The 12,778-nt window shown below is 46.9% G+C and overlaps 1 protein-coding gene across 4 annotated transcripts in view; it reads right to left on the bottom strand.

Moving 5' to 3' along the window:
- nap1l1 (nucleosome assembly protein 1-like 1) overlaps positions 1 to 12,030 on the bottom strand; it is a 116,539-nt gene extending 104,509 nt beyond the window's left edge. For 2 of the 4 annotated variants that reach the window (XM_080191460.1, XM_080191461.1), the window contains exon 1: positions 6,117 to 6,182. In XM_080191460.1, the coding sequence (XP_080047586.1) occupies positions 6,117 to 6,118 (2 nt within the window). In that variant the 5' untranslated portion in view covers positions 6,119 to 6,182. Of the gene's footprint in view, positions 1 to 6,116; positions 6,183 to 11,949 lie in introns of those variants that run through there. The other 2 variants (XM_080191458.1, XM_080191457.1) reach the window with 2 other exon arrangements.
- Positions 12,031 to 12,778: the final 748 nt, after the last annotated feature.

The following is a 12,778-nucleotide window of genomic DNA, read 5'->3' as shown; positions in this document are numbered from 1 at the left end:
ACTTTTATATTCAATCCCCCTTGCTATGAAGGCCAGCATCCCATTCGCCTTCCTGACCACCTGTTGCACCTGCAAGCTGGGTTTTTGCGACTCATGCACAAGGACCCCAAGGTCCCTCTGCACTGTCGCCTGCTGCAGTTTTTCGCCCCGTAAGTAATAGTCCTTCCTACCATTCTTCCTACCAAAGTGGACCACCTCACACTTGCCAACATTAAATTCCATTTGCCATTTCCTGGCCCATTCGCCCAGCCTATCTAGATCCTTCTGCAGACTCTCCACACCCTCCGCACAATTTGCCGTTCCCCCAATCTTGGTGTCATCAGCAAATTTCGACACCCTACACTCGGTTCCCTCCTCCAAATCATCTATATAAATGGTAAAAAGCTGAGGCCCCAGCACCGACCCCTGGGGCACTCCACTAGTCACCATCCGCCAATCCGAATAGCACCCGTTGACCCCCACTCTCTGCCTCCTATTTGACAACCAATCCTCTATCCACGCTAACACCCTACCCCCAACTCCATGTCCCTCGACATGGAATATGGAATATTATATAGGATATAATATAGAATAATTATATAGAATATAGGAATATGGCCAAAATGTGGGCAATTAGGATGAGCTTAGTGATTAAAAAAGGGCAGCATGGACAAGTTGAGCCAAAAGGCCTGTTTTCATGCTGTAGACCTCTGAATACAAGAAAGAGATAGAAGTCTGATGAATTCGTGCATTGGCAATAATCTTTCTCTCAGTGCCAGTAAAACAAAGGAGAGACTTCAGGAAGCGTAAAGGAGGACATGCTGGTCTACATCAGGATGAAGTGGAAATGCAAATGGCTGGCATGCCTGCTACAACTCTCACCAATTTTTACAGATGCATCACAGAAAGCATCCTTTCCAATTTATCACAGTTTGATCTGGCTCCTTGGTAAGACCACAAGAAACTGCAAAGGGTTGTGAATGCAGCCCAGTCCATCACTCAAACCAGCCTCCCAACTAGACTCCATCTACATTCTCCACTGCCAGCAGCCAGCATAATCAAAGACACCACGCACCCCAGACATGCGCACTTCCGCCAGGGAAAAAATACATAAGAACCTAAGAAATAGGAGCAGGAGTAGGCCATCTAGCCCTTCGAGCCTGCCCCGCCATTCAATAAGATCATGGCTGATCTGTCGTGGCTCAGTTCCACATTCCCGCCCTCTCCCCATAACCCTTAATCCCCTCTCATCAAAAACCCATCAACCCGCATCTTAAAAATATTTAGCGAGGTAGCCTCCACCACTTCAACAGGCAGAGAATTCCAGAGATTCACCACCCTTTGAGTAAAGAAGTTCCTCCTCAATGCTGTTCTAAACCGCCCCCCCTTTATCTTGAGGCTGTGCCCCCGAGTCCTACTATCCTTTCTGAGCAGGAAGAGTCTCTCCACCTCTATCCTATCCATCCCATTCATCATCTTATACGTCTCAATGAGATCTCCCCTCATTCTTCTAAACTCTAACAAGTACAAGCCTAGTTTATTCAGCTTCTCCTCATAGCTCAACCCCCTCAACTCCGGCATCAGCCTAGTAAACCTCCTCTGCACTCCCTCCAAGGCCAAAATATCCTTGCGTAAGTACGGCGCCCAAAACTGCACACAGTACTCCAGCTGCGGCCTCACCAATGCCCTATACAGCCGCAGCAAGACCTCCCTACTTTTATATTCAATCCCCCTCGCTATGAAGGCCAGCATCCCATTCACCTTCCTGACCACCTGCTGCACCTGCAAGCTGGGTTTTTGCGACTCATGCACAAGGACCCCAAGGTCCCTCTGCATCGTCGCCTGCTGCAGTTTTTCGCCACGCAAGTAATAATCCTTCCTACCATTATTCCTACCAAAGTGGACCACCTCGCACTTGCCAACATTAAATTCCATTTGCCATTTCCTGGCCCATTCGCCCAGCCTATCTAGATCCTTCTGTAGACTCTCCACACCCTCCACACAATTTGCCTTTCCTCCAATCTTGGTGTCATCAGCAAATTTCGACACCATACACTGGGTTCCCTCCTCCAGATCATTTATATAAATGGTAAATAGCTGAGGCCCCAGCACCAACCCGAGGCATTCCACTAGTCACCATCCGCCAATCCGAATAGCACCCATTGACCCCCACTCTCTGCCTCCTATTTGACAACCAATCCTCTATCCACGCTAACACCCTACCCCCAACTCCATGTCCCCTGACTTTCTGCAATAACCTCTTGTGAGGTACCTTGTCAAATGCCTTCTGAAAATCCAGAAAGACCACATCCACCGGCTCTCCTCTATCCACCGCCCTAGACACATCCTCATAGAACTCCAGTAAATTTGTCAGACACGACTTCCCTTTAACGAAACCGTGCTGCGTCTGCTCTATCAAGCAATTCCTCTCAAGATGCCTCGCTATTTCCTCCTTGGTGACAGATTCTAACATTTTACCTACAACAGACATTAAACTAACCGGCCTATAATTCCCTGCCTTTTGCCTGGCACCCTTCTTAAACAACGGCGTAACATTAGCCGCTTTCCAATCTTCCGGCACTTCCCCGGAATCCAGCGACGTCTGGAAGGGGACATGTCTGAGATGACGTACCAACTGACTCCAGAACAGCTCCTTCCCTGCTGTCATCAGACCTTTGAATAAACCCTTTGATCTTTCTCAACACCCTAGCTACGTCTGTAGCACTACATTCTGCATCATCTTCTTCTCCCCTACTCTATGAATTGCACACATTGTACACAAGAAACAATACTTTTCGCTGTTTATCAGGACATATAAGAAGTCAAATCAGAAAATATTTTTTAGAAAGCTAAATGATTTGATGATAAACATATCATTTTTTCTAGAATGGCAAAAGAAGGGAAAGAAAATGTTTAGCTTGCTCGCTTCAAGATAGTAAAGTCAAAGAACTAGAGTAAAGAAAGCAATAAGAGGTGATATCAAATGAGATAATAAAAACAAGGGACTGTAATTCAGAAAGTTATGATCCTGTTACGGACAGTTAATACTTAGAGAAATCTGAACATCCAGCAATTAACTGGAAGAACTAGGCCATAAGATTGTGTGTTTTTAAACTAAAATAAACTTTATTGTACACTTGAAATAAAGAGACCAAGCACTTACTAACAAACATGACAGTTTACAATGCCATATGTCCAGATTTACTTTTCCAACCCCCTGCAAAGTGTTCCCTTATTTTCCGGGTCCAATCCAAGAATGCAACGGCCCTCCAGAATTCTGCTCTGTGACCCATCTATTTTACTATAAAGTTTCATGGGGATCCTTCCATATAGAGCCATAGAGGATTACAGCATGGAAACAGGCCCTTCAGCCCAACTTGTTCATGCCACTCCTTTATTAAGCCCCTAACCTAGTCCCAATTGCCCGTGTTTGGCCTATATCCCTCTATACCCATGTAACTAAATGCTTTTTAAAAGACAAAATTGTACCCACCTTTACTACTCCCTCTGGCAGCTTGTTCCAGACACTGTGTGGATGAAGTGCCGCTCTGGACCCTTTTGTATCTCTCCCCTCATCTTAAACCTATGCCCTCTAATTTTAGACTCCCCTAACTTTTGGAAAAGATGTTGACTATCTAGCTGATCTATGTCCCTCATTATTTTATAGATCTCTGAGATCACCTCTCAGCCTTCAACGTTCTAGAGAAAAAGAGTCCCAGTCTATCCAGCCTGGCAATCGACATGAAATCTGCGGACATTGCAGCTCAAACTTCAGAATTCTGCATTCTCCAAGCTCACCACTCAAAACTGTAACTACAGTAAGGCTAGCTGTCTTTCAGTTGTGGACTACTGTACAGTTTTCCTCTTGCTCCAAGCTAGAAGAATCTTCCAGCCTCTTTTCCCTCATGAATTTTAATCCAAGCACAAGTTTTACCTGCATCCGGCACAGCCAATGATAAAATTACTATTAGAACATAGAACATTAGAACATTGAACATTAGAGCGCAGAACAGGCCCTTCGGCCCACGATGTTGTGCCGACCAGTTAAAAAAAAACAATGACCCACTAACCTAAACCAATCCCTTCTCGTCCATAAACCTATCCACGGATCTCTTAAACGCCCCCAAACTAGGCGCATTTACAACCGCAGCAGGCAGGGCATTCCAATCCCTCACCACCCTCTGGGTAAAGAACCTACCCCTGACATCCGTCCTATAACTACCACCCCTTAATTTATAGCCATGCCCCCTCGTGCTAGCTTTCTCCATCCGAGGAAAAAGGCTATCACTGTCCACCCTATCTAAACCTCTAATCATCTTATATGTTTCAATAAGATCCCCTCTTAGCCGCCTTCTTTCCAGCGAAAACAACCCCAAATCCCTCAGTCTCTCCTCATAGGACCTCCCCTCCATACCAGGCAACATCCTGGTAAACCTCCACTGCAACCTCTCCAAAGCCTCCACATCCTTCCTGTAATGTGGGGACCAGAACTGCACACAGTACTCCAAGTGCGGCCGCACCAGAGTTGTGTACAGTTGCAACATGACGCTGCGACTCCTAAATTCAATCCCCCTACCAATAAACACCAAGACACCGTATGCCTTCTTAACCACCTTATCTACTTGATTCCCAACTTTCAGGGATCTATGTACACATATACCTAGATCCCTCTGTTCATCCACACTATTCAAAGTCCTCCCGTTAGCCCTATACTCAACACATCTGTTATTCCTACCAAAGTGAATTACCTCACACTTCTCCGCATTAAACTCCATCCGCCACCTCTCGGCCCAGCTCTGCAACCTGTCTAAGTCTCCCTGCAAACTATGACACCCTTCCTCACTATCTACCACACCTCCGACTTTGGTGTCATCAGCAAATTTACTAATCCACCCAACTATACCCTCATCCAGATCATTAATAAAAATTACAAACAGCAGTGGCCCCAAAACAGATCCCTGAGGCACACCACTTGTAACCGAACTCCATGACGAATATTTACCATCAACCACCACCCTCTGTCTCCTATCTGCTAGCCAATTCCTGATCCAATTTCCTAGATTACCCTCAGTCCCATACATCTGCATTTTCTGCAGAAGCCCACCATGGTGAACCTTATCAAACGCCTTACTAAAATCCATATATACCACGTCAACTGCCTTACCCCCATCCACCTCTTTGATCACTTTTTCAAAAAACTCAATAAGGTTAGTATTCTCCCTGTTTAAGCTGCAGACCTGGGTAACATTCAATTGTTGGCTTCCCTGACTCTGTTAGCTGCAGTTATCTGTCTGATCCTAAACTAAACCGCTGACTGCTTGTTTCTATGAGCAAACACATAGATCAATTCAACAAAAGAAATTTCTAATCCCGACCGCCTGTCACCATGCCATGCTTGAAACAGAAATGTTAAATTAACACCAGCATTGACTTTGTGACCTAGAATCAGATTTGTAACAGCAGAGGAGGCCATTCAGCCTGCGCAAGCTCTCTGTAGAACCAATTTACCCAATATCACATCCATAGCTCTGCACATTCTTCCTTTTTAGATAAAAACCCAAATCCCTCTTGAATGCCTCAATGGAATCTGCTTCCAGCACACAATCTGGTAGTGAATCCCAAATCTTAACCACGCGTAGAACAAAAAAAAATTTCAAGTCTGCTCTGCATTTCAATAATGATAGAATCATAGAATTCCTACAGTGCAGGAGACAGCAATTGATCCTCTATCTTAATGCCATACCACACTCCCCTCATACCCCTTGCCATAAATGTTTTTCCAATCAACTCTGCTGCTTTCCTAAACAACTTAAGCTCATTTGATTTGCATTGTTAAATGGAAAATATCAAGAAGCAAGTTATCTTCCTAAAACTATAAGTTATACCTTTGAAATACATGAATTCTGGAACAAAATATTTACAAAAATCAGTTTGCAATTAAATGTAAACTAGCCATATCAAAAATCAGGATATCACTTTTTCGTACTCACCATCATACTCTGGGAACTTAGGAAAAATTATTTCCCTGATTGCCAGATAAAAAAACATTGAAGCACCTGATAGAGCAATCATTTCAGTGGGTGAGCAAGAAAAGCTAAGTTAAATAAGTTTATTTATTAATCATAAGTAGGGCTTACATTAATACTGCAAATGTTGTTACTGTGAAATTTCCCTTGTCGCCAGTCTGGGTCAATGCAATCTTGGGCTCATGTCACACTACTTGTAACTCCCATGACTTGCCTGGGCTTGCAACATCTTTCTTACTGTCCTGTCTGGAGACAATACACATTCTTTAACCATAGAACATTACAGCACAGAAGTAGAGCTTCTGGCCTTTCTTGGCTGCACCAAACCACTTTTCTGCCTAGTCCCACTGACCTGCACCTGGACCACATCCCTCCACACCCCTCATCCACGTACCTGTCCACGTTTTTCTTAAATATTAAAAGCGAGCCTGCACTTACCACTTCGTCTGGCAGCTCGTTTCACACTGAATCCGTCAAAGAAGAAATAGCAAAGCACCTAGGAAAGAACGGTTTGATCAAGCAGACGCAACACAGATTCATGAAGGGGAAGTCATGTTTAACGAATTTATTGGATTTCTGAGGATGTGACTAGTGCAGTGGACAGACAGGAACCTGTGGACGTGGTGTTTTCAGATTTCCAGAAGGCAGCTGATAAGGCGCCTCACAAAAGGTCGCTGCAAAAAGTTAGGGCGCACAGAGTTGGGGGTAAGGTGTTGGTGTGGATAGAGGATTGGTTGTCTAATAGGAAGCAGAGAGTTGGAGTCAAAGGGTGCTACTCTGGTTGGCAGTTGGTGACTAGTGGAGTGCCGCAGGGATCAGTGCTGGGGCCTCAACTGTTTACCATTTACATAGATGATCTGGAGGAGGGGGCTGAGTGTAGGGTAACAAAATTTGCTGATGACACAAAGCCTTGGAGGGAGTGCAGAGGAGGTTTACTAGGCTGATGCTGGAGTTGAGGGGGTTGAGCTATGAGGAGAGGCTGAATAAATTAGGCTTGTACTCGTTAGAGTTTAGAAGAATGAGGGGAGATCTCATTGAGACGTATAAGATGATGAATGGGATGGATAGGATAGAGGTGGAGAGGCTCTTCCCGCTCAGAAAGGATAGTAGGTCTAGGGGGCACAGCCTCAAGATTGGGGGGGGGGTTTTAGAACGGAGTTGAAGAGGAACTTCTTCACTCAAAGGGTGGTGAATCTCTGGAATTCTCTGCCCGTTGAAGTGGTGGAGGCTGCCTCGCTAAATATTTTTAAGACGCGGGTTGATGGGTTTTTGATAAGAGGGGGGATTAAGGGTTATGGGGAGAGGGCGGGAATGTGGAACTGAGCCACGACAGATCAGCCATGATCTTATTGAATGGCGGGGCAGGCCCGAAGGGCTAGTTGGCCTACTCCTGCTCCTATTTCTTATGTTCTTGTGTAAAAGCAAATCGTGTGGAAGGCGCGGAAAGTCTGCAGAGAGATATGGATAGGCTGAGTGAGTGGGCAAGGACCTGGCAGATGGAGTATAATGTTAGCAAGCGTGAGGTTCTCCACTTTGGTAGAAATAATAGGAGGGATTATTATTTAAAGGGTGAAAAACTACAGCACGCTACAGTGCAGAGGGACCTGGGGGTCCTAGTACACGAATAGCAAAAACCCAGTCTGCAGGTGATCAAGAAGGCAAATGGAATGTTGGCCTTTATAGCAAGAGGGATAGAATATAAAAACAAGGAGGTCTTGCTGCAATTGTACAGGGCACTGGTGAGGCCACAACTGGAGTACTGTGTGCAGTTTTGGTCGCCGCATTTACGAAAGGATATACTGGCCTTGGAGGGAGTGCAGAGAAAGTTCACTAGGTTGATACTGGAAATGAGGGGGTTAGCCTATGAGGAGAGATTGAATAGAGTGGGACTGTACTCAGAGTTTAGAAGGCTGAGGGGGGATCTTATAGAGACATATAAGATAATGAAGGGGCTAGATAGGGTAGAGGTAGAGAGATTCTTCCTGCTTAGAAAGGATAGCAGAACTGGACAAATAACAGCCTCAAAATAAGGCAGTGGGGGGGCAGTTTAGATTGGAGTTGAGGAGGAACTTCTTCACTCAAAGGGTGGCGAGTCTCTGGAATTCTCTGCCCATTGAAATGGTGGAAGCTACCTCGCTCAATATATTAAGTCACAGGTAGGTAGGTTTCTGATAGGTAACTTGTGGGCCGAAAGGCCTGTTTGTGCTGTAGTGTTCTATGATAAACAAGGGAATTAAGGGTTATGGGGAGAAAGCAGGAAAGTAGAACCAATCCACTTCAGATCAGCCATGATATTATTGAATGGCAGGGCAGGCTCGAAAGGCTAGACGGCCTACTCCTACTACTTATGTTCACACTCCTACCACTGTGTGAAGAACCCCCCCCCCCCCCCCCCTCAATATCCCCTTTAAATTTTTCTCCCTTCACCTTTAACCCATGTCCTCTAGTTTTTTTCTCCCCTGGCCTCAGTGAAAAGAAGCCTCCTTGCGTTCGTTCTATCTATACACATCAATTTTATACACCTCTATCAAATCTCCCCTCATTTTTCCACGCTCCAGGGAATAGAGTCCTAACCTATTCAACCTTTCTCTGTACCTCAGTTTCTCAAGTCCCGGCAACATCTTTGTAAATCTTCTCTGCACTCTTTCAACCTTAACATCTTTCCTGTAATTAGGTGACCAAAACTGCACACAATACTCTAAATTTGGCCTCAATGTCTTATACAACCTTACCATAACATTCCAACTCTTATACTCAATACTTTGATTTATAAAGGCCAATGTTCCAAAAGCACTCTTTACGACCCTATCTACCTGTGACGCCACTTTAAGGGAATTATGTATCTGTATTCCCAAATCCCTCTGTTCTACTACGCCCTTCAGTGTTCTACCATTTACCTTGTATGTTCTACCTTGGTTTGTCCTTCCAAAGTGCAACACCTCACACTTGTCTACATTACTCTAAACTTAATGCTATCCCCACTCACATTGTGTGCACCTTTTAAGACTGATTAGCTGTAAAGATTCGCACTCTAATCAGTATTCTGTAAACTGAGTGTGTGCCTTTATATACCCTGTGATCAGAATTCCCCACTCACCTGACTAAGAGGCAAAGCCCCAAAAGCTAGTGGCGTTTGCTACCAAATAAACTTGTTGCATTGACCTGGTGTTGAGAGACTTCTTGCTGTTAATGCACCAACCAACACGTCTTTCAGAATGAGAGGAAACCCACACAGACACAGGGAGAACATGCAAACTCCACACAGTAACCCAAGCCAGGAATCCAACCCAGATCACTGGCACTGTGAAGTAGCAGTGCTAACCACTGTGCTACCATGCTACCCAAGCAGCTTTATACAATATTTTGGGTAGCACAGTGGTTAGCACTGCCACTTCATAGCTGCAGGGACCTGGGTTCGATTCCCGGCTTGGCTCACTGTCCATGTAGACTATGCACGTTCTCCTCATGTCTGCGTTGGTTTCCTCCAAGTGCTCCAGTTTCCTGTACAGTCCAAAGATGTGGGGGTTAGGTTGATCGGCCATGCTAAAAATTGCCCCTTCGAGTCCCAAGATGTGTAGCTTAGAGGGATTAGCAGGTAAATATGTAAGAATATCAGGGTAGGGCCTGGGTGGGATTGCGGTCAGTGCAGATTCAATGAGCCAAATGTCCTCTTTCTGCACTGTAAGGTTTCTATTTTTTTTTACTTTATTTCAACTCTATGGAGAGAAACACAGTTCATGTTTTGAGTCCATAGGATTCTTCTACAAAAACGCAGAACAGATTTCCAGCATTCGCATTTTTTTTCTTATTTTACCCAAACCTATTGTCCCCAATTCCTCAAAAATCACATCAGATATACAAGTTCCCAGGTGGCTTCATGTCACTGGAGATCTTTCAACCTTAGATACAAGTTCACCAGGGATGCATAGCTCAAAGGACTTGCGATGCTTACTTCACTGAAGCACTAATTTTTGCATAAAGTAGGCTCCTGACCCAGACACCACCATCACTCATCTCAAATCCCAATGAGCATTTGGCACCTATCAGCCAAAATAAACGTTCACAAAGCCAATTGTGGGCTAGCCACCCGACAAAGCAATTTTTAGTCCCACCTAAGGTACTTAGTCTTAAGGGAAAAAGTATCACTCTCTCTGCTACCCAGAGGAAGTTGTCAAACAACCTGATACTTTTCAGGTAGAAAGGCATTTTGGGCTGCTCATCCACCTGAACAGTTGACTTTCGGAAGAGGTGCTAACCTACACCAATTAGATCAAGGTAGTACATGGGAGACTCCAACTGAGCAAGAAACTCAAGTTTCAAATAAATATTTCAAAATGCATTCGTTCCAAATCATTAATGCAATGAACCACTGCTTAGCTTGTCCCTAACAATTAGTTGGGCAAGGTATGTTGACCACGATGCCAGAATTTTCTATCCTTCACAATGCCACAGACACTTCAGCCACCAAAAAGGCAGCTGTGCTACTACTCGTTGTTATATGGAGGAACCAACTGGCAGCCTAACCATCAGCATTGCAATAATTGCATGTTTGTTTACATACTCAATCTTAAGTAGATGTAGGATAGTTGTAGGACATACACAAGGCTCAACTTTTTATTCATGTTCGCAACATAATTTCTATTAGAAAATCAAGCTGATCCTTCATTATTTAGCAATTATGTTTCTAGAAATGCTTATAAATCATTCCCATTTGATTAAAAGTCAAAACACACCAAGACAATCTCATTACGAGATGATATAATTTCAACTCCGGTAATAAAAGTAGAGACACCGGCAAAAAAAATCTTCCTTCCACCATCATTTGTCAAAAAACATTGTCCAAATCAAATAACCCTCATGCTGCAGACAGAATATCAGTACCTCTACACCCAACTCACATACTGAGCTGTTGACCATTATAATTAGCCAGGTTTATATTGCTTTATTGCAAGTGACAAGATTCTAATCAGACCATTTAGCGCTTGCAGGGTGTAGAAAATACACAGCACTCAATGCAAGAATCAGCAGCATGCACGCTGCATCACTGATGGATCTGTACAGGAACCCATTACTCCCCCCCCCCCCAGCTCTCACCCCCCCACACCCTCTCCCGTTCCTCCGTACCCTCTCCATCCCCCTCCGCCGCCGCCGCCACGTGTTGCTGCTCCTGGGCCCGGGCCCCCGCACTGACCAAGCCCCGGCTCCGCGGGCCGAGGCTACCCGGCGGCTGCAGCGCAACAATGGCGGGCGGGAGGGTGCGGGGACAACATGCGCCACAAGCGGTGACTCAGGGCCGGGGCTGAGGCGGAGAAGGAAGCCGCCGGGCCGGGGCCGCTGTGAGATGTTACTGCCGGCCTCCCCCACGCCGGAGCTGCCCCGCAACCACCCCCCCCCCCCCCCCGCACCACCACCCTCCTCCTGCCGCCCCCCCCCACAAACTCCCTTACCGGGTCGCCCGGTCTCTCTCTCCCTCTCTTCCCCCCCCCCCCCCCCAGCTCTCTCTCCCCCGCTGGTCTCTTCTCTTCTCCCCCCCCCCCCCCCCCCCGCCGGTCTCCGCCCCTCCCCCGCGCTTCCTCCTCCCACCCGCCTCCCCAGCTCCCCGTCTCTCTCACTCCCCTCTCTCTCCCCCCCCTCTCTCTCCCCCCCCCTCTCTCTCCCCCCCCCCCCGGCCCCCCCCTCTCTCTCTCCCCCCCCCCCGGCCCCCCCCTCTCTCTCTTCCCCCCCCCCCCGGCCCCCCCCTCTCTCTCTTCCCCCCCCCCCCCGGCCCCCCCTCTCTCTCTTCCCCCCCCCCCCCGGCCCCCCCCTCTCTCTCCCCCGTCCCCCCCCGGCCCCCCTCTCTCTCCCCCCGGCCCCCCTCTCTCTCCCCCCACGCTCCCCGGTCTCCCTCCCTCTCTCCCCCCGCTCTCCCCTCTCCCTCTCTGCCCCTCTTCTCCCGCTCTCTTACCGCGGGCTCCGCTCCGGCTGCTCTCTCTCTGATGGCGGCAAAGGAAGGGGAGCGGTGCCGATTGGCTGAATATAACGGGGCGGGAGCGCGCAGCCTGATCACGCCTCCACCGTGCGCGCGCCGTGTGAGCCCGCGTCTCCTCGTGCGCGCGCAGTGCCGCCCGCCTTCTGCCTCTTCCCGGCGAAAGGTAAATCTCCCTCATCCCCTCTCAACCCAAACCCTCATCCCTCCCTCCCTACCCCACACAGAACATTACAGCGCGGTACAGGCCCTTCGGCATCCATGTTTCACTGACCTGTGAAACCAATTTAAAGCCCATTTAACCTACACTATTCTAATATCATCCATATATTTACTCAATGACCATTTAAATCCCCTAAATGTTGGTGAGTCCACTACTGCTGCAGGCAGGGCATTCCACACTCTTACTACCCTCTGAGTAAAGATTTTACCTCTGACATCTGTCCTATATCTATCACTCCTCAATTTAAAGCTATGTTTCCTCATGCTAACCATCTCCACCCGAGGAAAAAGGCTCTCACTGTCCACTCTATCTAATCCTCTGATCAATTTATATGCCTCTATTAAGTCACTTTTTGATCTCTCTAACGAAAATGGCCTCAAGTTCCTCAGCCTTTCCTCATAAGACCTTCGCACCATACCGGGCAACATCCTGGTAAATCTCCTCTGCACCCTTTCCAATGCTTCCACATCCTATAATGCAGCAACCAGAGCTGTATACAATACTCCTAGTGCGGCCACACCAAAGTTTTATACAATTGCAACATGACCCCATAGCTCACCCAACTCTTCCCCACCCCCAATGCTT

The sequence above is a fragment of the Carcharhinus amblyrhynchos genome, chromosome 6, assembly GCF_965287045.1.
Source record: "Carcharhinus amblyrhynchos chromosome 6, sCarAmb.v2.hapA, whole genome shotgun sequence".
Classification (NCBI taxonomy): domain Eukaryota; kingdom Metazoa; phylum Chordata; class Chondrichthyes; order Carcharhiniformes; family Carcharhinidae; genus Carcharhinus; species Carcharhinus amblyrhynchos.
Note: the sequence above shows the minus strand (reverse complement) of the source record. Positions and strands in the feature narration are given on the sequence as shown.